This window comes from Fragaria vesca, linkage group LG6, assembly GCF_000184155.1.
Source record: "Fragaria vesca subsp. vesca linkage group LG6, FraVesHawaii_1.0, whole genome shotgun sequence".
Classification (NCBI taxonomy): domain Eukaryota; kingdom Viridiplantae; phylum Streptophyta; class Magnoliopsida; order Rosales; family Rosaceae; genus Fragaria; species Fragaria vesca.
In genome coordinates, this window is record NC_020496.1 from 4,727,670 (window position 1) to 4,746,753 (window position 19,084).

The following is a 19,084-nucleotide window of genomic DNA, read 5'->3' on the forward strand; positions in this document are numbered from 1 at the left end:
ATACACCCAGACTTTGATAGATTTTTAAAAGTCAGTATTGAATACACCTAGACTTTCAAATTCCATAGACTTCTTTAAAACTTCCACTAATTCCATATACAATACACCCCCTAAAAGAAAAAAAATCCTATCATTGTCTATCTCAATTCAAGAATACAGGAATATCCAAGGCTGCAGCCATTACTCTTGCAATCAACACTAGCTGAAGAAAAACTCGTCAAAACGAAAGACTAGAGTCCTTTGCCAACTTAATGGAATGATCCTTGCACAAGGACCCAAGTTTGCAATTTTGCAGGGTGAAAAAAAATACAAATTTGGTTATAAAATACACCATGATTTTATTTCTCTGTAAGTATCCATCAAGATAATGACGAATTTGTGGTCTTGAGATTATTTTTCATCTCGTCGAAATTCTTGACCAATATTTCGGAGTTTAAGTGAATTGAGTATGATCTTTAACTTCCGCAAGCCCTATTATGTTTTCGACAATTTGATAGAAAGAATTGAAATCTCTTGATTTACATGCTTGGACAACACTATCTAACAGCTAAAAAGAAAATCTTATCTCTATGAGGTTTGCAATCCAAAAGTAATATCAGCCTCTCCGTTTCAATTTGGTTTTGATGACATTGAACTTGCTCTACACATATATTTAGCAGCAAATTTATTCTTCTTAATTCCTATGCCCTGTTTCTCAAACAGAGTTTTGGGTTTGAAACATGGTGCTCTATGTTTTCTTTTGTTATATGCGATAAAAGAAAAGAAAAGAAAAGAAAAGAAAAAAAAACAAGAGGAGTTTGCATTGGTGAATAGAAAGGAATAAAAATATGAAAAGTTTTGGTGGAAGTATAATTTCAAACCCCAAACAGAAAAAGAATTTAAAAAGGGTAAATAAGACTTTTGCTCTCTTTATATGGTCATTTTTCATCTATCTAAAAAAACAAGATTAAAAATCAACTTAGAGGCTTAAAATTGGTTATTTATCTAAATTTCTCAAACATAATCATAATGATCATAAGAATATATGTAAATACTAAGATTCTTGAACACATGGATACATTAACAACTACAAATATTTATAACCCTTTCAAAAAAAAATACGAATATTTATATATTGAACCTGTCAATTGCTTCAGTGAAGACGACGAGTTCTTCAAATGTACCATATGCATCATAGATATCATCCATAACAGTTAGCAGGATAGCCACTTTGGTCATAAAGATCCTGCCAATAGAGTACTGTGGTTCAAAATATACTCCCACTATCCAAAAGAACAACTCCACCTTCCTGTCTCTTGCAAAAGGTAATTTCCTTTCAAAGTCTAGTTCTTTCCACCACCTAATATATCAAACATATAGAAATTAGTTCAGTTCGTACATTTGATGTAAACTTGATAAAGTTTCGAGTTACTCATATAACGTAATTACTTACCTAGTAATCTCACACAACTCCTTCTTGTGTAAGAACTGAACAAGATTGAAATCCATCTTTGCAAGTTTCAGTAATGTTTCGTTGTGTTTGATGAGTGCGGCGTCATCTTCGAGTTGATAGACTGACATGTGACGCTTGGCGCATATCCTCTCTAGACTTGTTCGCAGAGGTCTCACCAAGGCTTGAGTTATTTGTTCAGTCATTTGTGTTGAATAACATGCACTGGATTTTGCTGACTCGAGGTGAGCAGTGGTGAAAACAAGAGCCTCTTCTAGTATGTTTTCTCCATGGACCTTAAGATGTGCAGCTTCGTAGAGGCTCAGCATAGCACACCCATCGGCAACTAACCCTTCTTTGAAGCTACCATTTTCGTCTTTGAACTTGTTGAACATATCTGCTTAATTAAAAGATAAATGGACACCATGGACTAGCATAAGAACATATTTATAAAACATACAATTACCCTACACTACTAGAATAAAAGACTTAAGAGACAAACATTTTTCGTTGCCTAAGAGTCGTGGCCTCAACCTGGTAACGAAAAAACTTAGGCGACGAAAACAAAATTTTTACATTAAAAATTGTACGTACCGGATGAGATTTCATATCCATGTTGCCTTAGCAAACGAAAACATAATGCAACAGTGGAAAGATCGCTATCATCATTGAAGTGATCCTGATCACGATATGTAGCATGGATGTGTCGCAATGCATCTGCTATCTCTTCTTCAAAATGGTATGCCACTCCAAGGCGTTGGATTGCATCGATCAACTTGAGTCGAAGCGCAAAATCACATTCATTTGTAAACACTTTACTCTTCACGTTTACTTTCAGCTCCTCGACCTGTTGTTGCCAAAAGGCCCCAGTCTTCTGCAACAAAAAAAAAATCAATAAAACGTAAAAGATTAGTCAAAATTAACCATATAAATCTGCAAACAGAGTGTACATAAAGAACAAGTTCATTACAATGTCTTGAGAATCATAGTTGAGGAACTGATCTCCCCAAATGCTTGGTTGAAAATTGGCTATGGGGCGAACAATTTCAGGCATAGCAATCTGTGGAACTGGACTTGATAGGGAAGGTTCTGTAATCATTGACATGATCTAAATTGCTTGCTTCTTTAATTATGTGATATCTGTGTACTGGAGTCTGATATGCTGCTTTATATAGGCAAACGGGCGCTTCATTCAATTATTATTAGCTAAACTTTTCCAGTGCCACTTGAAGCTAGATAGTAAAATACTTTGCAATATTTTTCACGTGTTTCACAGGGGTCCAAAAACTAGTCTATGGAAAAGACGGTTGCACGTAGAGTAAAGGTCTTTGGTTTTTTTTTTTTTAGAGTATCAACGACACGATATCATTCAAAGTTTTTCAGACCCAAAGATTAATCCGCGCCGTGTGATCATGTTAAAACACTTCTTCCTTCTTGGTCATCAAGAATAAATTAGGATTTAAACTCTAATTAGCATCAGCTGAGATCAAACCTAGGTATAGAGGTTTTACACTTAGGCTTTTACCAACTTGTACACATGTGATGGTTGAGTAAAGGTCTTATGAGCTCGTTTGGTTTTCAATTTTTTATTTTGAGACTTTAAGAGACTTAAGAAGCATCTTCTGCTAGGTGGTCATTTTTGATTTTTTATTTTGAGACTTTAAGGGACTTAAGAAAATCATCCTCCGCGGTGTTTTGCTTCACTCTCATCATCGGAAACATAAAAGCTAGGAAGCACGGAAGCGCGCCAGGGGTCACGTTTCGCGCTTCGGAAGCGGAAGCGCGCCGGAAGCGCGCGGAAGCGCACGGAAGCGCGATTCCGGAAATTGTCTGGTTGGAAACGCGGCGGAAGCGCGCGCTTCCAGATTGGAAGCTTCGCCCTAGAAAATAACACGGAAGCGTGAGGGTATTTTTGATTTTTAGCAAAACAAAACCTTCTTCTGCTCTCGGTCAAGGCCTTCCTCCATCTCCTCCGTCTCCTTCTTTTTCACACCCATCTTCTCTGACTACGAACCTCCATCTTTCTCTCTCGGACTCGATTTCGGGTTCGAATCGGAGCTCCAAACAGCTCCTCCGCCCAGCTCCACTCCTCCGCTTCCGGTGGACACTGATCTCGATCAAGTCCCTGAGCCGCAGATCGAGCCGCCGCGGGCGCTCAAGCGGCTGAAGCGAGGCCTGCCAGAGAAGCGGGAGCTCCCGACGACGCCGTTTTGGAGCGTTGAAGACGACATCGAAGAGTTCTCTTCTCCCGAAGATACTGTTCAAGGTAATTTCTTTTTCTCTTCAATTTTGTGGATTTCGGATTATTGGTGTTTGGGTGGGAATGAGGTTTTGGAATTTATGCGCATAAGCAAGCAGGTTAATGGTTGATTAATCAATGATGACAGGCACAGTTAGTGAAAGTTTGTGTCTAGCGATATATGGTTTTGCCTTTTGGTCTTGGTGCTGCTGCTGTTTAGGATGCAGCGCAATCTGCGTTGCTAGAAATTATGAGTCATGTGTTTTCATTTTAGTGCTGTAATGTAATATTGGCTTTGACAGCATTGTTGCTAGGCAGGTCAACTTTGGGGAACCCCTGGTTGTGCTTTAGTTGCAGTTGATTGTTGTTTTCAGATTGTGAGTGACGTTATAGTGGTAAGTTGTTTTCTTTCTTATGTGGATATTTGGAGTTGCTTGATGTTAGATTTAAGTTTTTGATTTGCTGATTGCAGTTTGCAGTGCTGTTGGAGTGCTGCCCTTGTCTCTTCAATATGGGTTTTCACTCGTTGAAAAGTATGTTCTTCTAACAATTATATTTCAATCACTACTTTGTGACGGATAGATTTGTTTTCTGTACAATATTAGGCATTATAGATTAGATTAAACTTTTTATTATGTTTTCGTGTAAGAAACACTGACAATTTTTTTTTAACATAATTATATATATATATTATTTTATTATAACGCTTCCAAAACGCTTCCAAGTTTCCAAATTTTAGAAAATAACGCTTCCGCGCTTCCGGACGCTTCCGCTTCCGCGCTCTCGCTCCCGTTTCCGTGCTACGTAGCATAAAAGACCTACATCAGCCCAAAGATATGTATAATGACCAAGTGGTTGTTTTTTTAAATTATATCTCAAAAGTGACAAGACCCTGGTTTCCTATTTCGATCAAAATTCTTAGATTCGGTCTAGATATGATATGTTTGTGGATCGGCATGATTCATTATTCCTATTAGTATATTAATTAATTAATTAGTTAACTTGATTTTATCTATAATGGTGATAATATGGTGATCAATTGATTGATAGATTGGTTGGAGGTAAGACACCATCTGTTTAACGTTTCGTATGACTTTGTGACATGATTAAAAATCTTAATTTGAGAATGAGATTGTTTATTGTTGGGCACCTAACACGAGGGAGATATAAATCAATAAATGTACACATGCACGTATACATGGGTCCTTCCATTAATTTGCATGAATGGAACCCCGATCATGTAAGGTTCATATTTTGTCTTGAAAGGGTAAAATGAAAGGGAAGAAAGTACGTACTGGAGCTGCATAGCTGATAGCTTGATGCCTTGATTTAGTTGATTTTCAGTCATTTTGAGTCATAAGCTAGACCTTTAAACTTTATTTTGTTTTCCAATCTTAATCGTGTTAAAGGTGGTGTAGTAGTTTTTTTTTTTTTTTTTTTTTAAAGATAAATGAATAATTCATTACTCATGGGTAAACTCAAATTACAGAATTTGCGAACGCAAGACTGAAAAACTAATACTAAAGAGTATGAGTCTCTAAGTTGATCAAAATAGAAAAAGTAAAATAAAACCAACAGCTCGCTAAACTATGGACCGAATACCCTACAACAGAAAACATAAATACAAGAATACTAACAAATCTACCACATACACCACCCATGCATGCTGACATTGTTGTCGCCATCGCCGCAGCAGCTGTGAGTAAGTGAGAAGTGCTGCCTGAGTACTTGATGCCTACCAAATCTCAATGCACAAATCATATGGAAACCCACGACTAAGAGGAAGAACTCCCACCAAACAACACCATGCAATCGACCATCTAAACCAAAGCCGTGATAAAGTTGAGGCTGCCCGAAAGAGGACTACAAACCATACCCAAGAACCAAAACCAAACAAATTAGGGGGGGGGGGGGGGGAAGTCCACGCGTGAGTACCCATAATCGAATAAGTAAATGTCAAACTGCACTTTAAACATACAGACACATAAACTCACATAACGGTTTACAATGGCAGTTGACATGTTTTGGTGTTGGGTGACCAAGAATTGTGAAACAGTTGGGATTGGTTGACATCAGTGTGAGGAACCGTGTCCTCCCGATCTATGTGACATATTGTGAAATCATACCATTCGTGGCACCAAATTAACTATATGATAGCCTATTTTGTGATTTATTTGTTGTTAATTAATAAGTTTGCCTAGAAATATTTCGTGGCTTGGTGTCGAAGGAACATGATGACAAGGGAGTTAGGGTAGGTAAACATACATTGAAATGCAGGAAGCGAATTGATCTAGAATTCTAGATCTTTTGCCAGACAAATAGAGGAAGTACATAAAAATATACTGATGGAGGGAAAACTAATTCATTAATTTAAACATTTCTCACAATGTCACTTGCTATATGGAAACACACATACACATAGATTCTATGGAACATATTCTAACCCTACTTTGGCACTTCGAAGTTTTTTTACTAGTAACTTGATTTTAACCAAATAAACCCAAGAGGAATTTGGGTAAGTTTGGAACTATACCTCGTTTTAAAATATAGCTATGTATTGAACAATTGTTGGATATTTTTTAAGGAAAAATAAAGTTTCATTGATCAAAGATCATGACGACAAAAACGGTCAATCATGAATAGTCCAAAGACTATACAAACAACTACCAACTATGAAAAGAAACAACACACAAAGGGTTGCAAACGCAGACCAACCTATACTACCAACAATCACTAAAACAATCATATTATTAACTATCCTAAAAAGCAAACAAAATGTTGCCAAAACAAAAAAACAAAAAAAAGTAAAAAAGCAAATGAACCTACCAAACTCAGACAACCCCTTGACTTTCAATCGATTAAGGTCTAAGACCCAATGGTGTACCTGTCATCGAATGAATAGAAAGAGAGAGAATGCATGAATTTCATAAGGATCATTCCTCACTACGCTGCGAGCCTAACCTTCCTCAGTCTCGGACTCCTCAGCACTGACCAAGCTAGGCGCCATGGAATCCGACAACTCAGTAATCCCACCAATAGAACCCTTCTTATTGCGGCTACCTCGCGGACGACCTTTCTTCTTAGGAGACCTTTTCTTCGGAACCTTCCCAAACCGTACCGGAACCTCAACAAGCTCTTCAAAGTATAAACAAGGCTTATGCTTAACAAGCTCAACAATTGTTGGATATTAATGTGGGTAAGTTTGGGGTTATGATGATTGTGGAGATGGTATCAAATAGAGTCGCTGGGTTTAGATGCCAAATTAAAATCACTTTGATTGCATGATGAAAAAATGGTCGAAGTTCTTGAGTACCAACTCCAAGTAAATGTGACAGGGTTGGATTTTGACTGAGTGACATTTATCAAATGTGTAGGTTTTTATTGTTAGGCCCAGTTTGGTATTGAGCTATGGGGCTATATTGCTTATTTTGCGGAAATGAGGTTTTGTTCAAAAGCGGTGGAAATTTATGAGTGGAATGAACCAAGAGTAGAACCTAGTTTAGGCAAATGTAACACACAGGCCCATAAAAGAAAAAGAAAAAAAGCTGAAACGATTGTGTCAAGCGGAAACATACACGAATTGTACTTTGTTCGAGTCAGGTTCATGATTCATCCACAAATAGCATATCATACCCAGAAAGACGAAAGATAAGAGAAACAAAAAAATGTATATATAAATGTTTGGCAAGCTTGAAAAACTATGCCCAATCCTTACATATATGTTGTTTTTCCTGTTAATTATTACCAGATCTAATATTGTAACATCACAACTCAAATAAAAACAAGTACTTATTGAACAGCAATATCAGTCTCCCCATGACTTGCTGCAATCACTGGCTCTGGTTCAGGCACCTTCTCTCCGAAGACCTTGGCGATTCTCTCTGTGGGAACCAAAGGCATATAGGCAGCAACTCTGTACCCCTTCTCGGCAGTGTGTTGCACAGTCTCATTGTACTTTTCAGAACAATATGCTGCAGCTGGCACAACCACCTCCGCCACCTTAGGGAAGACGGGGAGTTCATTCAGCTTTCGCCACGCAGAAGCAGCACATTCCTCAGCTTTTGGTTCATACTTGGTGTAGGCAGATTTAGCAGCTGTGCAAGCCGCCTCTGGTGCCTTCTGAGCAACTGATAAGGCTTTGGAGGAGGCCTGCCTGATCACTGGACGCACGTCTAGCTTGGCAGCCCTGGTCACAGATTCATCAACCTGAACAAGTTTAAATAACCACAATCAATTACACATTCCATAAAACAATTAGAATCTTCAGACCATCAGAAGTATCTTAATCAAGGCATCCATTAAACAAAGACCTGCATGCTCATAAAAAAAAAAAAAAAAAAATTGCATCTATCGATTCACTCAAATTATTCGTCAACGAAGACTACAAGAGACCCAACACTTCTAAGGAAAGGCATTAATCTTATCGAGTAAAACATATAAATCTCAACCGCAAAACCTGAAGTCTAACAATTGTAGAAGCACTACTCCTTTGAACGAACAAACTACATAAAACCCAAAATCAATTCACAAGTTTCACTTCACAACCAATATCAATCAATAAAAAGAAACCCAAGTTTTACCTACGCAAATTAAAACTTCTGCAATCAAAATTCAAAAACAAAATCTTACAACCAACAAAAGGGTGTACCTTGCAATCGACAAAGGTGAGAATTTGGGCCGAGGCTTCCTGGTACTTGACATAAACCGGTCCAACAACGGTCTTGACCTTCCCCTCCACAGAATCAACCCCATTCTTCAAAGGACCAGACCTCTCCTTGGCATACCCGTACGCTTTCGAAACGCACACCCCGGACGCAACGGCGGCGTTTTGCACAAATCCCAAATACTTGAGACTCTGCTCCTCCTTCTGCACAAAACCCCCAAATTCAATTCAATTAAAACAAAACCCCCAAAACTTGAAACAAAAATTAAACCCTAAAATCAAACAAAAAAATTCACAGCAGAAAAGAAAGGAAATTACCATTTGTGGTTCCTGCACGGTTGAATCTTGTTGGGCCATGATCAAAATTGGTTCTTTTTGCTGTTGGGAATTGGGAATTAGAAATTAGGGTTTTGGAATTTGATTTTGTGAGTAAAATGAAGAAGAGGAGGGTTTTATAGGAGAAAAGAGTCAGAGCGGTTTCTTAACAACTAAGAATTTTCGTGACGAAGAAGAAGATCGGGACGCGTTGGGTCGATTTGAGCCAACGCAACTGCCAAGGCGCGTTATATTCTGCTGGCTTAACGACCACGTCCGTTAGTTTACCGCCGTTTACTTGTGGGAGGGGTTGACTCTAAAGACTTAAGTCGTCTCTGGGGAGGGTAACGGCGTGAGGCTGGTAGGGTTAGAGAGGATGAAGTTTTGGAATGTTTCAATGGGTGGTTGTGACTTGCGCGGGAAGGGAGGCTTCGAGAAGGTGATTGGGTCGCATGGTGGACCCACCTCCTTCCTCCTAGCAATTTTGGGCTGGGGCGAAACATAGGCAAATTGGGTTTCAGTGGGCTTGGCCGAGCCCGAATGTGGCTAGGCGGAGCCCAGTGTAGTGGGCCTGCGCAGGATGGAGGGTCCCACCTTTAAAAAAGACAAAAACTTGGAGGATCTGTTCGACCCTCCCTGTTGCTCATGTTTTCATCTGTTGTTTTTTGTTTCAGCTTTTCGATTTAAACGAAGGATGCAAGAGGGGCTATGTGCTTTGGGTGAGAGAGCGTTGCTCACATTCTCCTTCAATTTTTGCAGTGTTCTGAAACATTAAATACAATTACACATTTGAACCACCTGATGGAGCAACCAAACTGATGAGACTATCTTCAAGTTAAACCCAGATTAAAGCATATAATGGATAGTTAGCGAGTTTACAATTACAAAGCCTGAGTAAGTTTCTTCGTGGCTCAAGAGTTTGAACAATTAATATTGCAGTGGATAATCCCAACAATCTGGTATATGTAACTTAATTATCATAAATCTCAAGGCAATTGAGTTTCCAGGTCCAACTAATATTTTAGTAGTAAGCTAGCTTCCAGTAGTTTAGGTCTCTCTGGATGACTAACAAATCCTCATTGCTTTTTATCCTGCATCGATCTATTCAGCATCTCCGGTACGTAGTACGTAGCAATAACTGCATGCACAGCCAATTGTCTGTGTTCGTTCACATCACACGTCTGAGAAAGGTGAAGTATCAAGTGCCATGGACCATGCACTGATCAGTGCAGTACTCCCTTAGATTGCACCAATAATTCAAATATGCCCTTGAATTGGGATGACTGAGGTCCTTCTCACTTGGTCATTGCATTTGCTAATTGCCAAGATATTTGCAGCATATTTCTGTCATTCCATGGATGGAGTTAGCTCTAGTTTACCCGAGCCACCTTCGGTCACTGCCCTAAAGGATTAGGATTCCATTAAGGAAAGGGTTGGTAATTCTCTTTCAAAAACCACCAGATGCATTCTCTCAAATTTGTCAAGAAGAAGAGTACGATGATCGATCGCTCGATAGATCAGAAACAATTTTCATCACTGAAGTTGCAAAAACTACTTAAAATCAACCCTTTATGAATAACGTACGTGTAAGAAAGAAGACGGTAAAAAATGAACATGATCAGAGTTCATGAAACATGAACGCTGAGGACTTGGGGAGTAGTATTATTGAGACATGTACAACTGAGTCGTGCATCTCCTCTTCTCAAAGTGTTTCAGTACGTACAGTGCTATGTCCAATGCATTGCTGACACGGTACTCAATCTGGTTTACTCATTTACCTAATAGAGGTATCATACCTCAATGATGGAAGGAAATCTTGAAGAGGGTCATTGCTGAACTAACTTATGTTTGGCAAAAGGGACCACAAATGGCTCTAGTTTGAGCCCTAATTTGATCCACTTCTCACTTGGTGATCAATGTGATGGCCCTAATTTAACAAGTAACAAACCAACATATATACACCAACAAAATTTAAAGAAGAGAATTCAAATTAGGAAGATCATCTTTTGATATAGCTCATTTCCATGCAGATCACATGGAAGACTAGAATATGCAACTTCAGAATGATGATGAAAATGTTGATCCATTTCACCTCCTAACTACTTGTGACCATTATGATCATAACATAGAGACGCTCACACTATAATTTATACTCACTCGTTGAAGGTATGGGGAAAAGGTACTTGACAAATTGTATCAAAGAGATTATGCCAATGACAAATAAGAAAAGCAAAAAGAAATCAAAGGGTAATTGATCCAGTTTGTGATGTGCTACCGCATATTTGTTGATAGAATAAAGATACAAATAATATATCAACTATTTCTAATTCCTAAACTTTATAATTTATCACAATCCTAGCCTCCAGTGTACGTAGTTCATTACTATCTCTAAAGTTTGATTTCTAGGGTTCCAAACTCCCAATCGCGGCACGGAATACTTCTTTGTTAAAGCAATCCTATCTCCTATTATTTGCCAAAGAAGTTGCCACCGATTTTTAGTTTACAATCATAAAGCCCGAGTTTCTTTCTTCGTGGCGTAGGAGTTTGAACAATTAATATTGCAGTAGATAATCCGAACAATCTGGTGTATGTAGCTTAATTATCATAAATCTCAATGCAATTGAGTAGTAGTTTTAGCTTCCAGTTTAATTAGGTCTCTCTTGGAGACTACCAGAACCTCATTGCTTTTTATCATGCATCAATCTATTCAGCATCTCCAGTACGTAGTACGTAGGAATCACTGCACCACCGACCGATTGGTGTCATGCCTGTTTTCGTTCACATGTCTGAGAAAGGTGAAGTATCATTGGTGCAAGCTAAGGGAGTGCACTGATCAGTGCGTAGTATTATTGGTGAGGAGTATTACTGAAACATGTACAACTGAACCGTGCATCTCCTTTTCTCAAAGCTTGTCAGTACAATGCTCTGTCAATGCATTGCTGACACGGTACTCAATCACTCACATGAAAAGGTTTTGGCATTTGGGATTGAATGGTTGAGGACTTGAGGTTGAGATCGATCATTTTGATTCACGGCGATATGCGGGGGCCATTGTGAGATATCATCATATGATGTTTCTGCAGCTAGCACTAAGTCTTGTTCTGCCCAGTATTATTGCAGATCGATCAAATCGAACAGTGAAAGTAAAGCCAGTGGCATCACCTTTTGCACAATCCCCTCTAACTTGTGACCATTACGGTTCTAACATAGTCCCTCACACTATAATTTCTACTAGAGATTATGGCAATGACAAATACGTAAAACAAAAGAAACCAAACTAGAGGCTTCTCCACTCAGCTTTCAGGAAGAACAATATTCAGATCAACCACCATTTCGATCACTTCCACCATTTGATGAAATTCATCTTCACATTCTTCCTTTCCCATCTTTACTGTCATCACAACTCAAGAATGCCCCTTTTCCCTCTAGTTCGCTTCCTTTAATCTTAGATTCTTAGTCTACCTCATATTCCTATCAACTCTCTTGGGGTCACCTTTCTATTCTCTAAACACAAAGCAGAAGAAAGCACCATTCAAATAAAGAGGGATTTTCTATAAATAACACCCCAAAATCAAACCAACTCACTAGTCATGACTCATGACCAAATTAATCCACATTGGGTTGAATTGTGAGTTAGAAAACACAAACCATATATACATAAAACTATTAAGAGCACAGATCTTGAACAAAAGAATTAAGTAATAAAATGAATCTTTTACAGAGAGATCATGTTCAAAAGAATTAAGAATTAAATATATGATTTGATCATAAACATCAATATGTTCCATCAATAATAATAACAATGACACACCAACATCCACCTCCAAACCCTTTTTCAGTCTGAATTCAGCTACTTGCTTGCTAGAGTTATGTTCTATTTTGAAGGGATCAGTGAGACGCTTGACAAGGGGCATGCTTCCAAAAACGTTAAGTTGAAAATGGTCACTTTTAAGTTTGTAAATTCTAGTCAGGACTAGAGACCAAATAACGCCTTAAGATGGCTGAAATGAAGCAAAACTAAAATGAATTTCTTTGAAGTTGAAAAATACATCAAATATTATTTGCTAGCCAAGGCTGCTTTACATTTTTCACCTTCAGTTTCATGAAATGGAAGGGTGACTTACTCAAAATCATTGAAACCTTATCTCAGATGGAGAAACAGGACAGGACAACTTTTTGGGTTTTTTCCTCTCTAATTATTTGAGAAAATATGTATGGGTTTATTTTAAAGGAGGTCTAGTATTTTGGGTTTTTATCTAATTTTCTAAAGTTCAACTGACTCCCATGATCATCAGAGAACATCTAGTTCATGAGCAGTTGAGGATCGCCGATGATTGTGCTTCTTTGATTGCCCAGAAACAGCTTATCACCCAAAAATACAAGTCAAGAATCACTCGTAAAACAAAACAAACCTGTATAGCATATGCAAATAGTTAAAGTACTACCAACCTCTTGTTGTTGTTGGTGTCTTTTGAGTCTTTTATTGGAAATCACTCCCAGGACACTGCTTCAATTATCTTTCCTAATCCCCCCATTCCAGAAATGGAGAAATTAACGCTTTTGAATCCATCAAAGCCTGCAATATAAGAAGTTATCATATACACATGCACAACCCATAAAACTGCATATTTTCATATATACTCTGTTACCATTTCAGCCTGAGTACAATTTTGAACATATAAACTTCTCACCAGATGGTTGAGATCGAAACCAATTAACTATACCTCACCCAAAGGGAAAATTCTAGTATACATTGTACACGAAAATGGCCAAAAAACCTAATGTAAACTTTAGTAAATAAATAAATATTCTTATAGCAGATCAACAGTACCAGAAAGCTGGGGTTAGCCCTTGATAGGGAAGTGATCGAGTTCGGATTAGGAAAGGCCACTGATTTGATCCCTTCAAAGTAACAAAAATAACACAAAATCAAGTTAAAGGGTGAAACTCTCACTTATGATAAGCATCTTGGCTGCATTTTCTATCTCCCGGGGAGTAGACTTAACATAAAGATGATCAAAGCTGCATCCAATGTGCATATCAACCTTGTGATCAACTATCAGATGGTCAACCAGAATAGCTATATATCCCCAATAGCTGAGCACTCAGATCCAGGGTAGGGGCAATGGTATGGTCTGAAGTCACACTTAGCCTCATGCTTTACTTTCTTGTAGTAATACTGGAGCATATACCCCAGCTGATTCTGAGGATACTGCCTAAGGAAACAAAACCCGTTTGTTGGGTCGTATTGTTAATTGTTGTGTCTGTGTACTGTTAAATTTCCTTTGTAATGTATGCTATCTATCCTTTTAATCTCTGTATCGCGCATATATGGTACAAGTGTAGTACTCTTCTGGTGTTCGAAATGTTGATGGCCAAATAGTGTAGATGATTTTTGCTACAAAAGCTCATTTCGGATAGAAGGGAGATTCAAGAATAAAATTGTATCAAGAGGGATATAGCAAGACAAGTAAATTTCTCACTGAATGGTTTGCTTGCTTAACAGCTTGTATATACAACAGATGCGTAGCAAGGTGCATTATTTTTTCATGCTAACAAAGAATTCCATCACAGTAACAAAGAAATCCTGCAAACAAAGAAACTCCATCACAGCTTATACAAACAAAGATAGGTCACATCATAAGTTCGTATCTTGAGTGTCAACATCGCACATGAATAAAACTAAACTAGTCAAACTATAACTTAAATGAGAAATATAATGAAATATAATGGATCCAAACCTACAAGGACCTGAACAACCATAAACTATACATCAATTTTTTATTTTTTTTAAAAAATTTATGAGTAAATCATCACTTCAAATCAAGCTTCTAAAAGGCCCCGCCTAGGACTGCCTAGTCCCCGCCTAGGCTCTAGGCTGCAACAAGCCTCCTCGCTTTTCTTCCAGGCCTTTGTGCCAGGCTGTGGGCGATTAGGCGGCCGCCTAGCTCGCCTAAATGCCGCCTAGCCCGCCTTGCTCGCCTAGGTTACTAAGCTCTACGACTATTTTTGTTTTCTTTTTGTGGTGGGATTGTTATATTGTGAGGAGTATGAGAGTATAATAGTTAATTGTGTGTTTAAAATTAGAAGTGTATATGTTTATTGCTGTTGTTGCTCACTTTTACAGGAAGTTATGCTAAATTTTAGTTATAATTTATTTTATAAATGAGTATGACTAAATTATGTTGAATAATTTATCTATATTTGACCGTTTTTAAATATTAAATTGCATAAAATATATATTTTTAATTAATAAATCTTAAAAAATACAAATCGCCTAGTCCTCGCCTAATCCTCGCCTAGGCTGTCTAGGCTCTAGGCTGTGGGTTACCTCCCGCCTAACGCCTAGCGCCTTTTAGAACATTGCTTCAAATACATTCTTGTTGGCTTCTTCTGCTAGCTTTTCTTGCTTGCTTCTTGCTAGATTTTTGCACCTTGACATAATGCTGGCATCTTGCTAGCATTTTAGCTATCCACATGTTTGGCCATCCATTCATGTGGCATCAACATATACAAACATCACTTTAAATTACCTCAGAAGATCCCTCCAAGCACCAAGAACATTCGTCAAACAAGAGGTTTCTTCCTTTAAGTGTCCTCCCAATCCCAATACACTGCTGAGATTATCTTTCGTGTTCCTCCCATTCCAGACACTGTTGAGATTATCTTTCCTATTCCTCCCATTCTAGAAATGCAGAAATTAACGCATTATGCAACATAACATAATAAGTGCTCTTAGAGTCTTAGATAAAGTTATCATATAAACATGCACAACCCATAAAATTGGGTATTTTTATCTATACTGGGTTACCATTTCGGCCCAAGTACAATTTGATCGTATATACTTGTCAAAGCTTACACTAAAATCAGAGACAAACAGCTAAGATCGAAACCAATTAACTTTACCTCATAATTTTAGCAGAACTTGATCTACGGTTGTGAATATTTCTTCTTCTTCAAGATCTCTCTCCATTTCGTTTAGTGTGGAAGGAGGGAAGAACAGAGTGTCTGCTACTCTGCTAAGTACGGAGGCAAGAGCCCAATATCGAACTTTGTTATATAGAGGGAAGCAGAGCCGTAGCCCTAATATTTCAAATGACGGGAATATCCCATTTTGTGTTGATGGGCTCCAAATCTGGTTTACTCATTGGGCTGTAAAATTCTATAGCACTACAGCAGTCAGCACTAGTCAAATCTCAAATATCGCCAACTTAATTGGTTTATTCAGGAATGAAATGGATGACCTATGTTGTCATTCTAAACTTCCGTCAGTTCCCGACGTGTGTGACTGAGTTAGTACCGGTTTCATTGCTCTCATCGATACTCACTTGTGAGTCAATTATGAGTTCACTCTTTAGTCTACTGGAAGCTCTAAACTTGTGCTGGCTTATCAAGATATGGCAGTCTCGGACTGCAAAATAACTACTCCTGATTCATCAAGTTGGAAGAGAAAAAAAATACAGAATTACTGCAAGAAAAGTGAGGACATTGTCATGGGATCTCCCCGAAATCCTGGACTCAATTTGTGTAAATTATATGTTTAGCATATGTTATCTTTAATGGGACTGTGAAGACTTGAACCTTCAGGCCGATGGAAAATTAAAGACTATAAACCACAGGGCAAGGCATCATCATCTTGAAGTGATATTTCAGAGCCTTTGCTCACATTTACCACGAGGTAGCAACAAATGCAAAATGTTTAAAATTTTGTCAGTGATAAGAAACATTAAATATTTCAAAAAAAAAAAAACATTAAATACATTCACACATTTGAACCTCCTGAGCAACCAACTGAATCTATCTTCAAGTTTTAACCCAGATTTAACCCAACTTTGGTGTAGCTTTTACCCACCCAGAACCTGTTCTGTTCTAAAAGAATCTACTTTTGCATAGCGTGGTCATCCATGAAACATTTAAACTTTACCAGTTTACCTAATAGAGATATCATAACTCAATGATGGAAGGGGAATCTTAGAGAGGGTCATTACTGAACTAAGTCATGTTTGGCAAAAGGGACCACAAGTGGCTCTAACTTGATCCACATCTCAGTTGGTGATGAATGTGATGGACCTATGACCTATCACAAACAACCCAACATACACCAACAAAATTTAAAGAAGAGCATTCGAATCAGGACCGGAAGATCATCTTTTGATAGCTCATTTCCATGCAGATCACATGGAAGACTTGAATATGCAGCTTCAAAATGATGATGAAAAATGTTGATCCATTTGACGCTCTAACTTTGTGACCATTATGATCCTAAGTTCCAAACACAGACATCACACTATAATTTCTACTCACTCATTGAAGGTATGGAGAGAAGGTACTTGCAAAATTGCATCAAAGAGATTATAGGAATGACAAATAGGTAAAACAAAAGAAACCAAACTAGGGGCATCTCCATGCAGCTTTCATCAAGAACAATATTCAGTCTGCACATTACTACTTAACCAACAGGCAACACACAACACACCAAACATATATATCTACACTACATCAACCAACATAGAGGAGCAACTTCTCCATACCATTTCTCAAACCATGGTAGCCCATGTAACTCTGGTAATATAGGTATAAGCTTCATAGAAAATTTAGGGAAAAAATGAAAGGAGAAGTAAGTTAAGCTGTCCCTATCTCTACTGATTTTTGAATTATATCCATCTTTTTCATGTTCTTTTGCAAAAGGTAGGAAAAATAAACTCAATTTGTTCTTCTGTTGCATGTACATCACTTTTTTGAGTTCTTCTACCCCACTTTAAAGCAAGAACTTTAAATTTGATGGACCTCAGAATCTGCTAGAAAGAAAAAGGAAACCCACTATGTAAGAACATCAAAGATATTCATAGTACAGACCAACAATTTTGAATCAAATGACATCTTACCAAATGCCAAAGACAACACAGGGAAAGGGAAAATCCTCAATTCCCTTCCTCCATTTGATCAAATTCATCTTCACATTCTACCTTTCCCATTCAAAATTAAATCTTTACTGTCATCACAACTCAAGAATGCACCTTTTCCCTGTAGTTAGCTTCCTTTATGTCTTAGTCTACCTCATATTCCTATCAACTCTCTTGGGGTTACCTTTCTATTCTCTAAACACAAAGCAGAAGAAAGCCACCATTCAAATTGTAAAGAGGGATTTTCAAGTCCCCAAAATATTCCAAGTTTCCAACCCTCATGACCAATTTAATCCGCATTGGATTAAACTGTGTGAGTTAGATGAGATGCATTAACCATACACAGAACTATTAGATCTTGAGCAAAAGAATTAAGCAATAAAATGAATCTTTTACAGAGAGAATGAGAGATCATATTCAAATATGATTTGATCATAAACAACAATATATTCCATCAATAATAACAACAATACACCATCACCCCATTTCCAAAGTTAAAAAGTTAACTCCTGCACCTTGTAATGGCGCTGCAGCCGCGGTTATACGGGTTGGCCTGAGCCCCAGGCTTGCAATTGTAGTAGGAAGCGCCGCGCCTGGAGCAGGGGACTGTGTTCCTCTGCAGCGCACCGTAGCTGATGTAATTGCTGGTGGCTAAGATGCGCCGGTTGATCTCTGAGTCAAGCTCGAACTCATCGTCGGAGACTAAGCCGGAGACGGTGGTGGGTATCCATGAGAGGTCTCCACCAGCTTCAATGGTGGATGATGAAGCCATGAGAAAGAGTGTGGCCCAGATCAGGAGGATTGCTACAGAGTATAGTAACTTGGCCATTTTTGCTCTGTTTGCTGCTTCTGGGTTTTGGGGTGTTGATTGAAGTTGAATGCTTTGGTTGCTTGATCTTCTTCTCTGTGTTGAGTTTCACTGTGATGTTGGTGATCTTCTGGTTTTGATGTTTTGTTGATGCTGTGTTGTTTCTCTTCTTGTTCTTTAACAGTGAGCAAGAGAGAGAAGAGAGAGAGAAACAGAGCCAACTAGACCAAAAACTAATAAGAGCGTCAGGCTGCAGCTCGCAACTTAATATAAGCGACTTGGCCAAATGGCTTTGGGGTTAGCTCTTATTACGATTGTGCCATTTAAGGTTTTTCAGTTTCTTTTATTAATTCATATTTTGAAATGATTTTGAAGACACGTTAATCACTCTCGTTCAGTTCTCATTTATAAATCATAACGAGTTATGTTCAACTAAAAATTAGGTGTTGCAATTTGATTAGCGACGTGAGAAAAAGAGACTTCAATTCTACTCACATTTAATGTGAGCAAACTTTCTTTCTAATGCAATTATAAATATCGATCACTCTATTTTAATTTATTAGTTGGAAGAACGAACCCCATCACGACTTCTAATTTCGATTCTTATGGTTTAGGTTATATTAAAAAAAAATTCTTTTAAGTTTATTTTTCTTTGATGTGGGATTGTTTTTTTTCATCGAAATATACAAGACATAAACATTTTGCTTTTCATGTCAATATTGTTTCT

The 19,084-nt window shown here is 38.0% G+C and overlaps 3 protein-coding genes across 4 annotated transcripts in view; all 3 read right to left on the reverse strand.

Moving 5' to 3' along the window:
• The window catches only part of LOC101310428 ((-)-alpha-pinene synthase-like), a 4,292-nt gene extending 1,728 nt beyond the window's left edge, over positions 1-2,564 (reverse strand). The window contains exons 1-4 of the mRNA XM_004302345.1: positions 2,400-2,564; positions 2,024-2,303; positions 1,433-1,826; positions 1,121-1,339 (exon numbers count right to left, since the gene is read on the reverse strand). Of these exons, the coding sequence (XP_004302393.1) occupies positions 1,121-1,339; positions 1,433-1,826; positions 2,024-2,303; positions 2,400-2,534 (1,028 nt within the window). The 5' untranslated portion in view covers positions 2,535-2,564. The remainder of the gene's footprint in view (positions 1-1,120; positions 1,340-1,432; positions 1,827-2,023; positions 2,304-2,399) is intronic.
• A 4,754-nt stretch (positions 2,565-7,318) lies between these two features.
• LOC101310715 (REF/SRPP-like protein At3g05500-like) lies at positions 7,319-8,864 on the reverse strand. The gene is made up of 3 exons (XM_004302346.1): positions 8,650-8,864; positions 8,317-8,535; positions 7,319-7,874 (listed from the first exon to the last, which is right to left on the reverse strand). The coding sequence occupies exons 1-3, from the start codon at positions 8,686-8,688 to the stop codon at positions 7,458-7,460; spliced, it is 675 nt and encodes a 224-aa protein (XP_004302394.1). The 5' UTR covers positions 8,689-8,864; the 3' UTR covers positions 7,319-7,457.
• Positions 8,865-17,583: 8,719 nt separating this feature from the next.
• LOC101311010 (protein RALF-like 33-like) lies at positions 17,584-18,596 on the reverse strand. Of its 2 annotated transcripts, XM_004302348.1 has the most exons (2): positions 18,065-18,596; positions 17,584-17,744 (listed from the first exon to the last, which is right to left on the reverse strand). In XM_004302348.1, the coding sequence occupies exons 1-2, from the start codon at positions 18,376-18,378 to the stop codon at positions 17,738-17,740; spliced, it is 321 nt and encodes a 106-aa protein (XP_004302396.1). In that variant the 5' UTR covers positions 18,379-18,596; the 3' UTR covers positions 17,584-17,737. The 2 variants fall into 2 exon arrangements, with proteins under 2 accessions (XP_004302396.1, XP_004302395.1); XM_004302347.1 differs by lacking the exon at positions 17,584-17,744 and having other exon boundaries at positions 17,914-18,596.
• Positions 18,597-19,084: the final 488 nt, after the last annotated feature.

Coding starts and splice junctions, on each gene's coding strand:
- LOC101310715 (XM_004302346.1), bottom strand. CDS start 8,688: ATGGCCCAACAAGATTCAACCGTGCAGGAACCACAAATG. Junction 8,536..8,649: donor CCGTGCAGGAACCACAAATG/GTAATTTCCTTT, acceptor GGTTTTGTGCAG/AAGGAGGAGCAGAGTCTCAA. Junction 7,875..8,316: donor TCACCTTTGTCGATTGCAAG/GTACACCCTTTT, acceptor AAACTTGTTCAG/GTTGATGAATCTGTGACCAG.
- LOC101311010 (XM_004302347.1), bottom strand. CDS start 18,378: ATGGCCAAGTTACTATACTCTGTAGCAATCCTCCTGATCTGGGCCACA.